The following is a 21,834-nucleotide window of genomic DNA, read 5'->3' on the forward strand; positions in this document are numbered from 1 at the left end:
GTTCTACCGCTACATCTAAACAGCAGAAAAAAGTAAATCACCAAAGATTCGCACAATACGACAAATTATTTATAAATAAAAAACATAAGCATAACTGTAAACAATCCTGTAAACAATTTTGTCAATTCCAATTGTGTATCAAAGGTTTTTGTTGCGGCTTGGTTCAAAATAGCTGTTGTCGTAAATGAAAAAAAAGTGCTGCAATCTATTGGTAAACCCTATAAATCGTTAATCCTGTTGAATATCATAGAACCAACTTGTGTAATTGAAACAGCAGGTAAAATTCTTTAATTGATTTCAAATATGAATACTGATAAGGTTAACATGGGAATTCCCAGGGCCACGAGGGTAGAGCCCGAAAGGATCTTTGAGATAAGAGTATGTCTATATGTCAATATATCGTTTGGTTAGTTAGGTTAGGTTAACCTTACCTAACTAACCAAACGACATAAAGTTAAAATACTATACCTCAACCTCGCCATTAAACATTCAGGTTGGATATTTCACTATCAAAGGTGCTCTTTTCCTGTCTGTACGGAACACTGAGTAATATGCGCTACCAACTTATAAATAATTGTTTAGGCCTACGAACCCAAGAGATGGGCAATTGGTCTATTGGCTGTATGGTCCAGCGAGCAGCACATAGCGTTGAGAAGACACATTGGAAAAGTGATTTGAGCATAATCCGTAAACCTCTCTTACAATCACCCACTGCAGTTGTCACTGTACACTTTACACAACCACCATTCAAGTGCCATCAATGAGTTGAAACCTTTTGTGTAAGCTATTGGTAACGCTTATGTAAAAAATATAAGTTTCCCAGCCATATAGAACACTGATTCAAGGTCTTTTCCCCGGTTATCAAAACTCAATAAAAATGTTATACACAAAGAAGCTCTTTTTTCATTTACGGTTACCCTACACATTATTGCATTTGCGATTAATTAAATCCGTTATGTAAGGAAACACGGTTTAAATCCAACTTGGTTTGGATTTGCTTTTGAAACGTGATCGGAAATGATTGCGGTATTTGTAAACAACACTCAATGTAAACATATCAGTGACAGCTATAGAAAATAATCTTGATCCGAACCGCTGTTCGCTATTTCATAGATGACTATGTGATAAACATTGTGAGAAAACTTGACAAAAATCACACAAAATTGGGTTTTTAAACGTCCGTAAGTTTTTTTACAAATTAGTGAGGCCATATTTTAATAGCTAAAGACACTTTTGTCAATCCAGTGAACACATTAAAATGATTTGTATTTTGATAGGTACTCTTGTTTTTCAGGAGAAGGCCGTGTAAAATGGCTTTTGGTCCGTGACAGACTGAAGACAGACAGACAGAAATTGAGATGAGACTTGTTTCGGATTCTTGAATGTATAAAACGTAAAAATAATCTAAAAGTAAAGACAAAACTCTAATTTTATTTATATAGATTTGTACCTCTGGTGATTTTTATTAGAAGTTTATTGAAGTAAATAAAGAACAATTTACAAACCATCCGACCAGTGTTTTTATTTAAAAAGTACGTAGGCCTATTTGATTGGCTTTGTTTTCTGAACTAAAATATCTATTTTCTTATCTATTTTGAGTTCCTGGTTTCGAAACATAATTTGGCAAAACAATTATTTATTCATTAAACAACTTGATCGGAAAATAATTTCTTAACATTGGAGGACAATTTTAATCATAAAAAACTTTTGAATTCCAATAAACCTAGCTCCTGTACCCGTGTTTTGCATCGGAGAGGATTTGGAAGAGAAAAAGTTTGAAACACGTCACATATATCAAATCCCACTCCAAACACGTCATGTTAATACGTTTACTTCCTTAAATTAAGAAAGTCACAATCTCCAATTAACAGGCTCGTAGCAAAAATTAAAAGTTTCACAATTCGAATAGTTTCTACCTTTTGGACCGTAAAATCAAAGCACTGCATTTACAGCTGACTTCGTTTAACATTCTGTTATCTACATTCTTCAAAAATGTAAACATTGTGAAACTTTGAAATCCCATGGGGCGTAACTCAAAGAAAACACGTTAAAAGTAATTGGTATATGTGTTAACCAGGAACAGGGCTACCTCTTGAATTTATATAGATAATAAATCGAAAAATAAAGAAAATATAAGTTGATTGATTATTGGCCGTTATAAGATAAACAATCACGAAACATGATTTGATTAAGTAACCACACATCACTGAGTCTATATCTTCATTCTCATGTAAAAATCGCTTCGATTGTGGCTATATATATTAGGGAAGTAAGATTTCACTGTACAACGAGCTCAGTAAGCTCGAGAACCAGCAATAAGTTGGAAATAACCGGCTGAACCTTTAACCATCCACTGGCCCGCTAGTCGCTACCCCAGGTCGGTCGGTAGGTAGCCCATCAATGGAACCCGTTAGGTTCGCCCCTGCCTCTCGCCGCAAGAGACAAGAATTTTGCCTTGTTCCCCCCGCCCTCGATTGTTTGAGGCGGGAAAACTATCTATGTGCTACGGCCCGCGCAACACAGGATATTGTTTTCGTATTATAACTGTGAACTAGCTTTTATGCACTCCCTTGGAGAATAATTCAAAACTGCATTCAAAAGAACATTTCTAATCCCACAGTATACTAGATATTTAAACTATAAACACTTTGGTGTTTGAAAAAATATTTTTGGACGATAAATTTTGCAATGTTTGAAATTATCCAAGATGGCCGCTTGCCTCCAAGGACTCAACAATAGGCCTACTTGTGCGACTATAAAGCAATAACTCCCCCCTTGCGCTTGCTAATTAGCTCGGTACATATTTTTATCCACAGTTGGCAGGACGATCGCCATTAAGATGACCAAAGATTACATTGGCATTTAGGTATTTAACCTGTAGAATAGTAATTTTTAACTAATCTGGAAGACAACTAATTAAAATGAAGTGCGAAAGATTGGTTATGAGAGTGCTCAATGCTTGAAGCATTATCCGTTTGTTAGAGGTGCGGATTTTCAAGCTTGTAGAACAAATAAATATTATACAAAGTAGAAGGGCAGGGGTGAAATTGACTGAAGTGACGGGATACCCGGTGGATTTTCAGTGACTGGATTCCAGTGGTATGCGGTAAAATATATAGTGACTGGCTTAGCAGCACAAATTTTACGTGACTGGCTTTCCCGTGCAAATGTGGTGGTGACTGCATTAGCATAGCAGTTTTTACGTAATTTATATTTTAGTATTTTTAAGAAAAAAAGAGATATATACATTCAGAAATGTCTAGGCTTAAGATATTTACCAATATATATTATATATATATCATAGTCTTGAAATATATTGGGGGGTGCAACTGACTGACTTCCAGTGTATATTTCATGTGACTGACTTCCCGGGTGCGGCCGTGTATATATATATATATATATCTATATATAGATATATAAAAATTTGAACGAATGGTGTTTTTGGCCTCTGGGGACATCAAAATGAAAAAGTAAATCGGTCCCGGGCTTAGGTCTTACCATGAGACCTACGGTAATAGCTACTTCCCTATAGGGAAATTCGCTAATACCCCCGCCGCAGCAAACCTGCAGACTAAGCGAATTTCCATTAACCTGATTGGATTTACACTAAAATGCCTCCATAAAAATAGCACATTTATTTCCTATTTAAATAGAATAAGTTTAACGAGTACTTAGGTTTGCTGCAACAGGGAGGATAAAAAAGATTTTTTTTATAAATTGATAATAGTTTAGTAAGAAATAAAAGTATTTTCCAAAATCGATCAAAATATGTTCATAAACAAGCAAACCACAACAGTTGACTTAATCTCCATAAGAATAACATGGGAATTTCAAAATTACAATTTTTTTGAATTTTCTCCGTAACAAATAGGCGCATAATAACGCTTCAATATACTAAATTATTGGTTTTTTTTAAGCTCTACAAAATGGTTTAAAAAGAAATTGTGAAATTTCGTGTTTTTAGGGTCAAAAATGGGAAAAACCTATTTTTACCCCATAAAACCCCCGTTCCCATAGTCCGATAATGCTGGTTCGCGAACTCATTCAAGTTTATCCCGCCTTACACCTTCAAACCAAATTTTATCAAAATCGGACAAAAATTACTCAAGTTATCGTGCGGATGGACACACATATAGATATATAAAAATTTAAACGAATGGTGTTTTTGGCCTCTGGGGACATCAAAATGAAAAAGTAAATCGGTCCCGGGCTTAGGTCTTACCATGAGACCTACGGTAATAGCTACTTCCCTATAGGGAAATTCGCTAATAGATTTCAGGAATTGGAGCTAATCGGTAACAATCATGAATATAACACCAGAAATCGGGGCTGTTTCGCAATGAGCTCTCACGCTCTCGAACTTTTCAAAAAGAAACCTTAATATGCTGGTTCAAAATTGTATAACAAAATTCCAAAAAGCATAACAGATGAGGTGTCAACAAAAAAATTCAAAATTAAATTGAAGCAGTACCTCATCAACAAAGCTATTTATTCTTTTGATTAGTTGTAGGAAGTAAAGTCAATTTTTGAATTGTTAATTCTAAGAAACCTTTGTTTTTCATTTTTCAATACCTGTATTTTACACTATTTATGTACGCCTATATATTGTATACTACTAACGAATAAAGATTATTTGAATTTGAGACAACACTGTTCGGCAAGTAGCCGGTCAAGGTCAATTGACATGCCGCTTGGTTTCACTTGGTTATCACTAAAAAAGCAAGCGACATTTCATAATCAAACATTTGACCACAAATTATAATCTTTTACCCATAATGTACTAGTAAATCTTTGTGTTTTATTGTTACAAATGTGTTGTTTTTTTTTTTTTTTTTTTTTTTTTTTTGTGAGTGGATGTATAGGTTTTATTATTGTCCATGTTATTATGGGTCATTTATAATTACTCATAATAACATGGATAAAAATTACTATCACATCACTCAAGAAAACAAACAAAAAAACACATTTGTAACAATAAAACACAAATATTCATGGATAAAATACGTATATTTACAGCTCGCATCCAAAACTCACGAGACGTGAACGCCGCACAACAGTAATGGCGACTGTCACCAAAGAAACAGCTAATTTATGCCGTATCAACAGCAACCGTGTCCCGTTTAAATTGTGCGTCTTTATTTTTAGCTACAGATCAATATAAATTACATCACGCTAACAAAATCCTTTATTGATTTATTAGTCATTGCCTAAATGACGATTCTCGTCATTTCAAATGTCAGCTGATTTATAAATATTATTTCCCAACTTGTCTGACATTATAATCACGTTGTTCTTGATACAAAAATAAACTCCGGAACAAAATATTACTATTGGTACCAACACAACTCGTTTCATGCAAGATTATCGGTGCTACGATTTATTGAACATGAATTAATGAATAATGAATTGACGCGCCCACTCAAAATCGTCTCGCGCCTAAATTTGTATTCAAACTATAACTGTAATAAAATTGACCTGTTAACCCATTCCCAAATAAAAAGAATGAAAGAATGTTGAAGACGGGTGGCGTCCGTTCTAGCACGCCAGGTTACAAAAGACTAAAGACGGGCAGTGCCCGCATAATACATTATTATATCTTGTTCTCATGACTAAAAACGGTCAGTCCTCTATGTTTTATTCATTACTCTATGCGTTGTCTGCTGGTAGCCTGCAAGTTTTTTTTTTATTATTGATTCGTTGTCATGACATTGTATCCTAACCCTAGTTGTGCAACAGCAGTTCGTTTCGTTGTTGTTATGGCGTTTCGTCGCAATGATTTATTCTTACAAAGTGATCGTTTTGCTCAGTTTGCTGATGATATTTTAGCGGAAAGTGGTTGTGAAGCGAGTGGTGATGAAGAGGACGAACGAAATATCAGTGATGAAGATGTAAGTTTTCTAAGTGTGTCTAGTCTACCTAGTTGTAGTTCGGCTTACCTAGCAACCTTGAATCCTACTCTTGATGAATATGAAGTTGATTTTCCGAATGTTGAAGAAAGTGACAATAAAAACATTCCAAATAATGTAAATATTGAAAATCAAGCTCTGAGTCCTAGGCGTAATAGGCGTAGACCTAGGCGTGAACCTATTCGCAGACGTAACCGTGTGAACCATAATGAACCCACACATTTATGCTACAAGTAATTTCTATGGTTTTTTCATATACAGTAACAATACAAACCCTGGTAATGTTTTCTAACTCGACCGCTTTTAGTGACATTAATTGAAACATTCTACTGTCAATTGTGTAAGTGATTTAAATCCTATATTGTAGAACAGATAACAACTAAGACTGATAACACTAAGACAGACAGATTAAGAAGACTGTGTGATAGTCCTGAAAATACAGTAATTAAACAACATCTACAATACAGTAGGCTTACAGTTTTATTTTTTGATTTTGTAAGGGCAGAAAATGCTTCATTCCTGTTGTAACCCATTTCTTCCAGTTGTTTGATATGAATTGAAAATAAACGATTCTGTGCTTTTTCACGATATAACTCATCATTTAGAAGTCTTGTGAACGCTGATTCTGCTTCAGTTAAGTTCTGAAACAAATAAGTGTTGATAGGTGAACAAATACTTTTCTTAAATTAAGATCAAGCTTAGGCCTAAACTCTATAGTTCAGAAAGATAGTGCAGACTATCAGCAGACCCTACCAACACAGACATTTAGGGTAATATGCGTTTCCTTGAGTGTTTCACCACTATTCTGGCCAGTCTCTACCTCTATATGCTTAGTATTGTTGTACTGTAGTAACTTACAGTAAAACCTCACTAACTCGACAATTTGTCGACCCAGAGGTTGTCAAGGAATCTATTATATTATTAAAGTGGTACAATCAAATTTTATGTAAGCGGTTAAGGTCATTTACCAAATAAAAATATAGGCATATGGCACATCAAAATGAAGCTTAGTGTGTGTAGATTTGCCGAAAAGTATTGATATGGACGAATTTCCTAAGGGCTCTGCCCCACAGGCTGATTTCCAAAGGGCTACGCCTGATGGCATGCTTCCAATGTTTAAATGATTAAATTTAATTTAGATAATGAAACAGCTGGTCAGTACAATGAACTGGTGTTTGTTTATTTACTCGAAAAAGATATTTGTGACGCTTTATGTAGATTAAAGAGGGTTATTTTTGGTTTTGAAGAAGTGAGGTTGTATGAGTTACGTTTTGTAAAGTATTGCTCAAAGTTTCATTTTTTAATTTATATAGTAAGACATGTGAAGAGGTTTGACTAAAATTGAAGAATTCTGTTAAAACATGTCATTCATGAAGCATCTATATGAAGCAATTAATGCTATTGCTACGCTAAGTTATGTTGTAATATTCTTATGGGTCTATTAATATAAAAGTAGGGGTTTGAAGGTAAGTAGGTTTACGCTTTTGAATCCTTTTTTTATTTCCAAACTAAATCATAGAGTTGCTGTATTTTAAAACACCAGCCCCACCACTTTAATGGCTCTCTAGGTCACATTTTCTTCCCGATGCAAAGCACAAGTATAGCAGCTTGTTAAATATTACTTCATTAACTTTTAAAAAAAAACATTTCACAAATCCAGCGTCAGCTGGTGAAACGGGTGATATTGTCAGATCTTAAACACTACAAAATTAAACTAAAATCTACACAGCTTAAACTAAAATACATTTACTTATCATTTAAATATTCGGAAATCAAATTATAATTTTTCTGTAAAAGGTAATGTTTGAAATCATTTTTAAATTTGAAACACTGTTAATTTCTTTGAAATTAGTGGGTAGACTGTTGTAAATCCTTAAACCCATAATATGGAGATTTTTCATATAAACATAGGATATTGTCCTGGATATTGAAAATTGTTGAGAGTGTAGGATACAGATGACTAATTTGTTTATCATTGTACATTTGATAATTAATTTTAAAACTCACCATAATTTTAAATATATAAAGTGAAGGCATAGTTAATATCTCATATTTAGCAAATAAAGCTTTGCATGAGGTTCTTTTAAGTAGGCATAAATGATCAAATCCTTATACTGTAATATCTTTTGAATTTTGAAAACTGCTTTAGAATAAGAAGTTGCCCCCCATAATTCAATCCCGTATTGCAAGACAGAAAATAACATTGCATAGTATAGTGTGAGTTTAGTTTTTAAACCAATTACATTTTTCCAAACATACATGTTAAGCAAGCAGTATTGACAGTGGCGTAACTAAGTCTGACTGCGTCCCAATGCAAGTATTCCTCATGTGCCCCTATTCGTAGACTCATACTCCCCCCATAACCTCCAACGAAACTAACAACGACATTTCTCCGTACTTCCACACTTCCTGGATACTATTTCACTACTTACGACATTGTACAAGCTCTATCCAATTAGAGAAAGATTATTCAAAGAAATATAAGTTATTATGTACGTAAAAAATTAACTGAAAGTAAAATTAAGTTACCAAAGATTTCCAAACACCATTAACATAGGATTACATTACATACTTAAAATTAATTAATGTACTTTTTAGGACAATAAAATATAGACTACTTCTTACTTTACTTAATACTAGCTATTAGCCCGTCCAACGTACGGGAATCAAGTAGTCATATAATACTGAATATAATTCAGAACTGCTAGTTTACACGCATAAAGGAAAATTCTGGCAGACTTAATATAGAAAATTTCTTGTTAATACCACGTGACCATCTAATTCTTTCGTCTGATTTTAGGCTGTGATGCCTAATTCTAGGGGGGGAATAAACTAGTATTCACCTAAGTCAGGCTAGGCCTATCCCTAGAACCGGCCACACTCAAATTTCTTCCCCGGAGTGCTCAGAAGGAGCCGAGAAAAATCCAGGGGTCGATACGAAGTTGTCATGGCTTTGACTGATCAATTTATTTAAATTTAATCGAAGGCTCAGAGTTCTAGAAGCACTCAGGAAATCCTGCAGACGCCCAGTTGGAGCTGTATCATCCCAGCCTTCATAAAAGTGTTTTGGTAAATGTTGCCTAACTTTTATACTGACTCTGTAGGACCGACAAGTATTCTATCTTATCCAATTTGATAGAACTACTCGTGTGAACTTTGAAACAAATGGTTAATCACGTTGGTAATTGATACTATGAAAAAGTCACCAAGTCTAGCTGAAAACAAATTCATAAATGAGGATATTTTTGAAATACAGAATAACTAATCAAACAACCTTTTTATTTTTAACACTTTTATTTCTTATATTTTCTTCCTTGAAAATGTCAACAGTTTTTCACTTATTTTTAATCAAGATTATCACTTAGCCTATAATTTCTCGAAAGAAATCTACGTGTGAGCTATGAAGAGCAGACAAGAGACATACGTCACTGCCACAAAAATTATTCTCTACTGTGAATGAATGAACTGAGTGTTTATTTAGTGTGAAGCCCCGCCCACCGTCTAACGGGACATGGGGTAGGAAAAGAGAAAGTTTGCTCTAAAGCCTGGTTCACATGCCCTCCCTTACCCTCGGCGTCAGTCGCTTGCAGATTGAACACCATCCGTTCAAATTCATATATATATATATATTTTATTTTTTTTTATATGTGTCCGTTAGCGCGATAACTCGAGCAAAAACAATCCGATTTTGATGAAATTCGGCACAAACGTGTAAACCTATGTTTATTCGAACGAGTTCGCGAACCAGCATGATCGGACCATGGGATCGGGGGTTTATGGGGGGTTTTATGGGGTAAAAATGGGTTTTTCCCATTTTTGACTCAAAATACATAAAATTTTGCAATTTCTTTCCAAACTATTTTGTAGAGCTTAAAAAAACAAATAATTTAGTATATTGAAGCGTTATAATGCACCTAATCGTTACGGAGAAAATTCCAAAAAATTGTAAATTTAAAATTCCCATGTTATTCTTATGGAGAATAAGTAAACTGTTGTAGTTTGCTTGTTTATTAACATATTTTGCCCAAATTTGGAAAATGTTTTTATTTCTTACTAACTATTAACATTTTACATAAAAAACACTTTTACCCTCCCTGTTGCAGCAAACCTAAGTATGTGTTAAACTGATTCTATTTAAATAAGGAATGTGATATTTTTAAGGAGACGTTTTAGTGTAAATCCAATCAGGCAAATGGAAATTCGCTTAGTCTGCAGGTTTGCTGCGGCGGGGGTATTTTATATAATACAAATTTCAATATTAATCAACATCAAATATAATAATTTATTAGTCTTTGTTTTTATAAACAGATGGTTTATTTTAATTTATTTTAAACAATTGAGAAGAGATGTGTTAAGAATTTAAGAAAGTGGTCAAGAACATAAGTAGAAATGTTAATAAAATATTAACATTCCTTAAAGAGAAATGTTATAAAATATTTGTTATGTATCAGAATTAAATCGGTTCTTTATTAGATAATATTTTGTAAAAGTTCTTTATTTCACACGAGTTCTAACATAGTGGCGACCGTGATAGGACATTTTATAGTTAAAATTCAGAGTAGGACTAAGCTTATATTTTACTTTACAATGGATAAGCTGAAGTCATTAAAGACAAAAAGGACTCAACTAAGAAGGACTTTTACAAAGTGTAGTAATGAAATGGATAAATTACTGGCAGAGGATATTAAAGATGAAGCAGCAATTAAAAGTAATCTAAACAAGTTGCAAGATAAAGCTGATAGGCTTTTTAAGCTAGATGAAGACATCGAGGAAGCCTTGTTTGAAGATCCTGCAACAACGGAAGAGGACTTAGAAGCTGAGTTTGATATTACAGAATCTTACAGAGACATGTTATCTTCAATGAGAGCTAAGTATGACCATTTCATTAGGCCGGACGCACACAGATCAAGCATTTCACCTGAAGCAAGTGTTGCGAGGCAAAATGTTTCGCTTACGAGCACCCCACGTATTTCAATGGGACGCCGCACACTGATCAAGCAAATGTTGCGAGGCGCCTCGCAACGCCTTGAAACATTTGAGCAGTTGCTCGACGAATGGATCCCATACAGCACGATGTTTGATGTTTCAAGGAGCAAAACGTTCTGCGCATGCGCCAAATCCCTTCTAGCTAGTAAAGCTTAGTGGCTTTCAAAATTCAATTGACCGTTTGTTGATTAAAAAATAACTCTTCTTTGAAAAATGAATTTAGAAGTTGCGTTTAAACTTAACAATTATATTTTGAATTTATATTGAACAATACTGTTGTTTAATTTTTCTTGCTACCATTTTGGTTGTCATGCAAAGTAGTAAAATAATTAAGAAATTACCAAGGTTATTCAGTTCATTAATATATATATTATTACCTATTTACCTATTTATATAACCATCACGACACTATCTAATAATAATTTCTTCGGTATTTAAAACCCTTTCTATAAAATAGTATAGCATTTATTCGACAATGATTGTAAAATTTCCCTAAATCTGATTTAATTTCTGAGAGGAAAGCTGTCTATCAACAGATTGATTGGGTGAACCCAATGTTGTCTTTCTATTTAGTCCAGCATTTTGCAAAAACTGACATACAGCAATAGTCGACTTCCTCGTCACATATGTTCAAACAATACTGCAGTATAAGACGAGTAGACATAATAAGTAATTCTAATATTTATTTTACTTAATTTTGCTTGAAACCAAATGCTGAATCATGCTTGAACCTCCCGCACACTGGAGAAGCAAATAAACGAAACGCTTAAAGCAAATCGTTGTGCAACATTTTGCTTCAGGTGAAATGCTGGATCAGTGTGCGCCCAGCCTTATTCAGGTTGGCCTAAGCCAACAGTCAAGAAGTGAAGTCGGGGATACCATTCACAGTCTTAAATTAGTATCTAAGAAGGGGTTAAGTCTACCTAAATTACAATTAAACCAGTTTGATGGAGATGTAAAATATTGGATAGGGTTTTGGGGGCAGTTTAAGAAGGTCCATGAGGATCCTGATCTAGAACCTGAGGATAAGTTCCAATACCTCATCCAATCTTTAAAGATCATCCCCTAGGGAATTACTGTAGTAAGAAGTTTTCCCCCATCTGGAACTAATTATGTAAAGGCTCTAGAACAATTAAAAGCAAGATTTGGTAGGGATGACTTTTTAATAGAAGTATATGTGAGGGAACTGCTCAGTTTAGTGCTCCAACAAGTAACACTAGGTCCTAATACTAAACTGTGCCGACTGTATGACAAATTAGAAACACAGTTAAGGGCACTTGAAACTTTAGGAGTCACTTCAGACAAGTATGCTTCAATGCTGTATCCTCTTGTAGAATCTGCTTTGCCTGAAGAAATATTACGAGCCTGGGAGCGGCATCGTTCAAGTAGGTTACTACACACACCCTCAACTTCTACATTGTCAGATCTAGTAATTTCTAGTAATTTTCTAGAAGAACTTCTTGATTTTATAAAGGCTGAGGTGGAGAGTGAAGAGAGGCTGGCGCTTGCTCGTTCGAGTTTTAAATCTGCCACTCCAGGAGACAACAAAAGCAAATGCAGCAGCCATAAGAAAATGTCAACTGTACATGAAACTCGTCAGAATGAACCTACGGTAGCAGCTCTATTGACAACTGGTACAGAGGGTCCTAGAAGGTTGGTGAGTAACTGTACTTATTGTTCTAAAGGAGGGCACAATGCTCAAGATTGTTCCTATTTTCAAAAATTAACTTTAGATGGAAGAAAGGAGCATCTGAAAAAGAAAAATTGCTGCTTTGTGTGCTTGAAACAAGGTCACTCAGCAAAAAAGTGCAAGGTATTTGTCAAATGTCTCTTCTGTTGTAAAAGGCATTATGGAATCATGTGTAGGGACTTATATGAAAGTAGGCCTCGATCTAAAATTGATGTTGACAAGCCAGACTTACTGCAGCAAAGTATAACTAAGCCTAAGTCAGAGGTTCTCAGTAATTTTGGAAACGGAACAGGAGAAACTCTATTAGTTAAGGTTGCAGATGAGAAAGGTAAAGAGTATTTGGGAAGAGTACTTTTAGATCCAGGTTCACAGAGATCCTACATTACTAAGGACTGTGTCACTAAATTAGGTCTACAAGAAACAGGTAGTGAAGTCATAAATCATAGTTTGTTTGGTGGTGTAAATCTAAAACAAAAATCTCACAAAAATTACCTTGTTACTCTTCAAAATGTAAATAATTCTTTCAAGATCTCTATTCCTGTGACAGACCAAGAAACAATTTGCAACCATGTACCTAGGCTTAAGAGTGAAGAGTATTTTGACATCTTGAAAGAAAAGAACATTATTTTAACTGATGTTGGTGAAAATGTACCAGGTGTAAAAATTTTACTTGGTGCAGATGTATTAGTGGATTTGTATACAGGAACTATCCAGAGGATTGACGACAAATTAGTTGCTATTGAAACGTACCTTGGATGGACCGTGATGGGAAAACAACCACTCAGTGGAAGTCATAATACGTCTCTTCTAACTTTATTTTGCCAGAGTAAACCAAATTTCACAGATCTAGGGAGCTTGGAGACAATCAGAAGAAGGGATCCTATTGGGGTGAAACAGAGAGACTCCATTGATGCGGAAGTGTTTCAACATTTTAAGGAAAACGTAGCGGTGAACGTTGAAAACCGATATGAAGTTTGTTTTTCATTGAGCAGAAGATTAAATACACCAAACGAATTGAGTTATTGTGATAAGGTCTGCCAAGAACAGTTGAAGGAAGGCATGACACAAAATGTTTCAGAACCAGCAGAGGCGACAACGGTTAATCAATTGCTGCATCACCCAGTGATAAAAGACAGTAGCTTGAATACAAAAATACGCCCAGTGTTTGATGCGCCTACAAAGAACAAAAGAGTTAATTTTTCTCTAGGTCCAAATTTGGTAAATTTAATTCCATCTCGTGTAATAAAATTCAGAAAGCAGTTGAATTGGAAAACCACGAAAGAGAAATTTGAAATCCATAAAATAATTTGGAAGTTCTGTCCTCCGAGTACCCCATGGTGGGGAGGTATAATATGGAAACAATGTGTGAGAAGGATGAAAACATCATCAAAGAGATCAAGATTTAAGAAAAGGTATCATGCAGTGCTTGTATATATTGAAAAAGGAAGAGAAGTCATCTTTCTCGACCCCATGAAAATAAATTCAAAAGACATGTCAAGGAAACAGGATGTACATATTGAAACAAAAGATAATTCATCAACACCAAAAGAATCAAGAAGATGTAGGAAGATAAAATTCCTGAGGAAAATGGACTTGTGAACTTAAAGAAATATGTAAATAGTTTTGTTTGAAATTTTGATAACGTAAAGCAAAATTCCAAGGTGGGGAGGATGTTGGAAATTAAGTTGTTTTTTATATAATACAAATTTCAATATTAATCAACATCAAATATAATAATTTATTAGTCTTTGTTTTTATGAACAGATGGTTTATTTTAATTTATTTTAAACAATTGAGAAGAGTTGTGTTAAGAATTTAAGAAAGTGGCCAAGAACATAACAATTTAGTTAAAGAGAAATGTTATAAAATATTTGTTATGTATCAGAATTAAATCAGTTCTTTATTAGATAATATTTTGTAAAAGTTCTTTATTCCACACAAGTTCTAACAATTCCATTACACAAACGTTTCTGAGTGTTAATTATTTTAAAACACTGTAAATGTTTGAATTTGACTGTGATGAGATCTAATAAAGTTTCCTCTAATTTATAAATAGGCTTAGGCCTACAAGTGTGCCGTGTGTATGTGCTCAATGCTCAACGGCACTGTTTAATTTGTTGTGTGGTTGGTACTACTGGCCGCGTCTGCTGGACGTTCGTCGGATGACATTTTGTGGCTCCCGTTTTTCAGACTTTGGGTTTGAGATTGTTCCAAAACTACGGGGTTTTCTTCCGGAAGAGTTTTCTTTTGTGAACCCTGAAGTTTTTACCTTCATAGGTCCCTTTCCATCATCGTCAGCATGACGTACTTTGGCTAAGAGTTTTCATACCACGGGTAAGTTGAATTCGCCAGGCCTAGTCCTCGCTTATTTCATTTTGTTTCATTTTCCACTGTTTCACTATCGTTCAGAAATGTTTTATAGAGTCATTTTGATGTTTATTGTACTGTTTTCTGAGAGTTTCGAGTCCACTAGATAACACAATGTGCATGCCTCGTTGAGTTAACTTTGTCAGTACAAGTGATATTAAAAGTTGAGCCAATTTTCATGTTTAAGGTTAAAAGACCAAGTTAAAGTGTTAAAGTCATTTTTGTGTAATTTTTGAGTCATTTTGTGTAATTTCTGTGTTTAACTGTGAGCTGGTCTGGACCCAATCATGTCAAAAGTTTCTAGGCTAGTTCTAATTTTGTTTGTGCTAGTAACTTTTGCTAGCCTAAATTGTTGCTCTGTTCAATTACAGTAGCCTAGCCAAGATAATAACTTAAATATCCATTTTGTTTGTCCTAAACTTGTGAATAGTAAGCAAGCACATTCATGCACTTTTATTCATGTGAGATCATGTTACCTTTCTCTAGAGAACCATGTTGATTAGGCTAGACTACAGAACAACTTTGTAAAAATGTGGTCGCTGACTGCAGGTAAAGAGAATGTTTTACGCCCTTTGAATTATTCAGGCCTAGTGCAACCTAAATATATGGACTCCGAGACATGTTAGCTTAATTAGGCCAGGTCAGTGATCTATACTTTGTATCAGGGTCGGCGACTCCACTTGAAACCCGCCACAGGGTGTCCACAGAAATTTTGTCATAAATTTCCCTGACTATCCATGACCATTAACCATTGATTTCCATGACTCACGAACTTAACTCAAAAATTATAATATACCGTACACACACGAATAATACTGCCTAGACAAGTTATTTCACAGAAAATATTGAAATATATATTAACAGATAACAATGGAGTACAATAGGTAAAAAAATGAACTAATACAAGCTCAAAACCCATAAACTAAGACAACTGTATAAATTGAAATTGTTGTACATTTGTGAAAAATTTGGAAAAATGCTACAATAGTCGCGGTTACGGCTGACTAGAGCATTGAAAGGTCCCCTGAAATCCATCCATCATTGGGGATTTCCATGACTTTCCATGACTTTTTGCCTATTTCCATGACTTTCAATGACCATAATTTTTTTCCACGACTTTCCATGACTATCCCTGACTTTCCAGAATGTGGACACCCTGCGCCACCATTAGAATGCTAACAACTGCACCACGATGAGCCTTCTCCCGGGCGGATGGGACTGCGTCACACCACTGACTGTGCACCACCACCCACTGATGGTGACACCTACGCAGCTAGGCCTATGTCTACTCCGGCCTAATACCGTGCTGCAGTGTCTGGGAAGCGGCCACCATGTTCTCGGCCTACTTCTACTTCCTGCTAACTCACCTGGATGCCAGCAAGGTTTTACGGTCAGGTCAGTCCAGTCCATTTGGAGAGTCTCATCCATCATGAAGAAATCTCACTCAACATAGGCTTTTATTTAACTTATATAACAAAATCTGTAATCTTTTTACCTGCAATTTAACTAATTAGTCTTTCCTCTCTAAATTTACTTACTTAATTTTTTTTCCTATTTTAAATTCTATTCCTTAATTCTGTTTCACACCCCTTGATTGAGGGTAAAACCCTTTTTTTTGCCCTTGACGGTTAATTTTAACCGCTTGGAATATATTTTTGCGAGGCGACCACATTTGTTGATATGTGTAAATGTTTTTCATGTTCGTTTAAATGTAAAAATTATTTATTTTAATGTAGGCCTAGGACTAAAGGCATTAACTTAATTGTTTTAAATGATTCTTATAAGGTGGCCACCTAAGCTAATTTGTTTTAAATTTGTTTGAGTTAGTATACTAAATGCTTTTGCAAAATGTCACTTACGCCTAATGTCACTTAACTCGATTTTCATTTTTAAATTAAATTGTATTTTTATTAAAGAAATTTTTAAATGTTTTAAAAGCTTTAACTTAATTATTATCTTGGCTAGGGCAATGTGTTATTTATTATTGTTATTTAAGAATCATTGTTGCATTTATATATATATATTAGAATGAATAAACTTATATTTGTGTCCAGCCAGCTCTTGTGTTGTTATTGTTGGTCCTCCACCTCAGCAATATTGTGCCGGAATCCCACCATTGATTTTGCGCTTCCAAGGGCTTCACCCTTTTGATCAATGGAGTTGGGAATTCGGTTACACAAGTATTAATCTAAGTCATTTGACAGTGTTTTGTATTTATTTTTAAAAGCAATTGCAGTTGTACTTAAAAAAAAAAAAAAACTACATACATCTTGACCTATAAATACTTTTTGTAAGGAGAGTCTTTTCTCTATAGTGAGTAAAAACGATCGTGGTCAAGGAATGACTGTGAAATATCGATAAAACTCAAACATTTTTCTTTCTTATTATTTACTTGTCAAATATCAATTTGATATTTGACAAGTAAATAATAAGAAAGGAAAATGTTTGAGTTTTATTTAATCCCTTAACCCCTTTCAATATTGACATACTAGGCCTAAAAATATTCGGCAACCTAGACATCGCTTGCGTCATCCATTTCACTGACAGCGACAGCTGACACTGTGTGATGGTGATAGTGATAGGTAGTGGTGTGCACTGCAGCGAGTGTGATGTATTGAAATTTCAATTCGATTCTAAAAAGGGATGTGTCGATTATCGTCATCGATACCACCATCCATTGGTTACCACTTGGACATTGGTATCGGTTCGGTACCAAGACTCGATTGTCAAAAGTCGATTCCGACAACACCGACACCCGACAGGGATAAATATTTTATTTTAACATTTATTAACTTTATAGCTACAGTATTAGTTTTGTAATCCCGGTTAACAATTTTTATAGCCAACTTAGAAACTATCTAGTTCAAAACAGCTACGGTGCTGGTGACATAGTTTAGCTTCAGCTCATTGCACAACACAATCTACATTTCAAGATGTCAGACTCAACTCATGAGACAACCGGCGCGCGAATGTCCTGCCAACACGAAATTAATTAAACAATGTCTGTATCAATAAGTCAGACATTTAGATGTATTATTTTTATTTTTAGTACAAAATAAATAACCTAAACACGTCGAAATGTTCAGTTTCCTCCCTGCAATATTCAACAATTAAACTTTAACATCGTCATTGTCGTATGGTTAGGCTTGCTTTATATTGCGCCAAAAAGTAGGTCCATATTTATCTGTACTATCTACCTGATTAAAGAGTTTAGTGAAGTTTTAAGTGCTACTTTGACACAATGCATTTATTGAAAAATATCATAAGCCTTAGTCCATGTAGATTTTGTAATGTTATAACGAATGGTGAATGTTGACAATAAAAGTATGTAACAACAGTTCTCATTGGTCAGGAGGCGACAATGCAATACCATGTCAGCCAATCGACTTTCGTGTTTCAATGGAGCAAATGACGATTGCTTAGACATCGTTTTATTTGCTTATTGTGGGTAAGAAGGGTATCAATAATTTATCGTGATTCGAGATCCAATATGTAGTACGTGTTCGTTTATGCATAATGAGTATTAAAGTATAAAAACAAACTAGGTTAGTTACAGACAGGTTCAAAACATCGACGATTGTTCCGATCCATTTTTGACACTCCTACACGGAAGTTGTAGTGACGTCGTGCATAAGGGCCAGGCAGGCCGGTTCACAGTGAATCCACTCTGCCGAACCTATACTTTTGGTATCATCGGGAACATAGTCAAACACTTTTGTTACTAAATAAAACTATGGCATGTTTTATAAAAGCACTCTTTTGGAGATTCTAGTCCCTAAACATAATCTTTATTGTAGGCTAAAAGTAAAACTTATCTATTGCCATACTTTTCTCCACAGACGTCGACTCATTCTACAATCTCTTTAAAAAATACCAGGTTTCAGTCAAAATACTTTTGTAAAAACTGACAGTGTGCTGTTTAAACACAGTCATTCCTTGACCACGATCGTTTTTACTCACTATAGAGAAAAGACTCTCCATACAAAAAGTATTTATAGGTCAAGGTGTATGTAGTTTTTTTTTAAAGTATAACTGCAATTGCTTTTAAAAATAAATACAAAACACTGTCAAATGACTTAGATTAATACTTGTAGGCCTAAGCCTATTTATAAATTAGAGGAAACTTTATTAGATCTCATCACAGTCAAATTCAAACATTTACAGTGTTTTAAAATAATTAACACTCAGAAACGTTTGTGTAATGGAAATCTGCAAGCGACTGACGCCGAGGGTAAGGGAGGGCATGTGAACCAGGCTTTAGAGCAAACTTTCTCTTTTCCTACCCCATGTCCCATTAGACGGTGAGCGGGGCTTCACACTAAATAAACACTCAGTTCATTCATTCACAGTAGTGAATAATTTTTGTGGCAGTGAGGTATGTCTCTTGTCTGCTCTTCATAGCTAACACGTAGATTTCTTTCGAGAAATTATAGGCTAAGTGATAATCTTGATTAAAAATAAGTGAAAAACTGTTGACATTTTCAAGGAAGAAAATATAAGAAATAAAAGTGTTAAAAATAAAAAGGTTGTTTGATTAGTTATTCTGTATTTCAAAAATATCCTCATTTATGAATTTGTTTTCAGCTAGACTTGGTGACTTTTTCATAGTTAAACAAATTTTGAAGATATATAACTGTTTCTATAAGCCTATTTATAAATTAGAGGAAACTTTATTAAATATCATTGCTTTAGTCAAATTCAAACATTTACAGTAGGCCTATTTTAAAATAAACACTTAGTTCCGTATTTTTGCAATTGTTTTTTGCAATTAATAATAAACCTTTAACACCAAAATATAAGTTTGGTACACATACATATTGTGTTTTTTTATGGTATAACAGTTTATAATATAACAGTTTTTAGTGGAAGAAACTGTGCAAAAAAGATAGGTATCGGTATCGATAGGTATCGAGAGTACTTTGGTGGTATCGGTATCGACAATTTTTGGTATCGGCCCATCTCTAATTTAAATCTTTCGTTTAACTGTGAAATAAAAATATCAACAGCTCTCAAAAATACCGTAACTTTAAAGCATCGTATGCATCTTATGTCTCATTTTCAGTTGTATCTCTTTGCTCGTTAACCATCTGTACTTTTACTTGCAATGCTAGCTTCTTTCTTTTTTGGTTTGTCCAGAGTCTTATTTTTACTCACTATTACAATAGTGACCATTGATTATTATACCATACAAGTATGGCACTATTTATTAATATTATTACATGCCTTGCTATTATGATTTGTATGCATCTTGTTTCTCTTTCAGTATTATTATTATGCCTTTCGCACGTTACCTGATATCCTCTTGCATATTTTTTTTGTAATGCTAGCTTCTTTTGTTCATAGTCCACCTGTTACTAATTTTGTATGTTCTATTCAGTAGTATTACTATCCTTATGGGAATGGGCACACGGGAGGGACTAAGGCTAAAGGTGTAGTGACGTCATATCTCTAGTGTCTAATGTCTTCTCTTGAGGCGACACGATTACCGTTACGAAACGATGTGATTTCAGCGGCGTTCTTGGCATAGTTGGTAGCGTTTTGGATTGGTGCTCAGGAGGTCTCGGGTTCGAATCCCGCTGGAAGCACTAACTTTTTGTCAACAAATTTTTCATATCAGCAAGTTTGGTTGGTTAGGTTAGGTTATGACAGTTTAATTTTATAATACTAAATTTAAAAATTAATTTTATAATAATTAAAATTAATTTTATAACAATTAAAAATTATAAGTAATCATTAATTAGATTTTTATCTTATATAGTTTTTATATTATCAGCAAGTCTGGTTGGTTATGTTATGTTATGACAGTTTAATTTTAAAAATTAAACATTTATTTTATAATTTTCAAACAATATTTTATAATTAAAAATTTATTTTATAACTAAAAATTTAAAACAAATTAATTAAAATTTTTTCAACTTAGCAGTTCTAGCGGCGAACGCTGGCACTACAAGATATGTTAGCCTTAGTCCCTCCCGTGTGCCCAACCGTTTCCTTATGCATCTTGTGTTCACCTATTGTATTATTTAGTATTTATTATTGCTTGTTATCTCCCGTATGTAATGGCATTATTGTACAATGGCTTCTGCCGTGAATAAACGAATTGAATTGAATTGAAGCAATGCACAGGACTGACAGACAAGTGGTCGTGGTTACTAAAATAATAATGAGAGATTTTATCTCTCTATCTTTGTAGCTAACAACAATAATCAAACAAGAGCAGTCTTTTTTTTATAAGAACGCGATAAGCGCAGAAGTGCACAGACGCGCCGTGGAGATTAAGATGATAGTAAACAAAAGAGTCATCAACATTCTGTTGTGACTGTAAAGGAATAAAGTACTGTACCACAAATATTTTTTTACATGTATTTTCGGTAAGCTACATGGAGTTTTGCCTCAGCATATTTTTTTGATAAAAATTTTCCAGAGTATCAGATTTTGCATCTCCCTAAGGCCTGTGCCCCAATGCACTGCATTGGTTGCATTGGCGTTATTTACGCCAACTGAATAAACTGAATATTTAATTTACAAACTACCATTTTTATGGGTGTTTTCCATGTTAAATTCTTATCGATGTAAAAGCCCAAAAATGTTGCATTTTCAGTAAAGGATATAATATTATTAACATAAGATAGTGCAACAGTGGAATTTTGCATATTCTAAATATTTGAAATAACATCACCTGTGTTTTAGAACTATTAAGGTTTAACCCATTGGCTGTAAATCAATTATATAAATTAAGAGTGGGAAGACTTGAGGTCTTGTTTAAGATTCTGCAAATTATTTGATTTTACTATTGACGTAGTGTCATCAGCATATAGGATAAAGTTTGACAATACTTTTCGAGGTAAATCATTAATAAATATTAAAAATAGCAAGGGGCCTAAT

At 34.3% G+C, this 21,834-nt stretch overlaps 1 protein-coding gene across 2 annotated transcripts in view; it reads right to left on the reverse strand.

Moving 5' to 3' along the window:
- Positions 1-21,834, reverse strand: part of LOC128984907 (uncharacterized) — a 109,909-nt gene that overhangs the window by 59,331 nt on the left and 28,744 nt on the right. For both annotated transcript variants that reach the window (XM_054404288.1, XM_054404280.1), the window contains one exon: positions 6,383-6,547. In XM_054404288.1, coding sequence (XP_054260263.1) covers positions 6,383-6,547 — 165 coding nt within the window. The remainder of the gene's footprint in view (positions 1-6,382; positions 6,548-21,834) is intronic.

Source organism: Macrosteles quadrilineatus, unplaced genomic scaffold (assembly GCF_028750875.1).
Source record: "Macrosteles quadrilineatus isolate MER2022 unplaced genomic scaffold, UCM_ALF_1.0 Scaffold_1__1_contigs__length_201487025, whole genome shotgun sequence".
Taxonomy (NCBI): Eukaryota; Metazoa; Arthropoda; class Insecta; order Hemiptera; family Cicadellidae; genus Macrosteles; species Macrosteles quadrilineatus.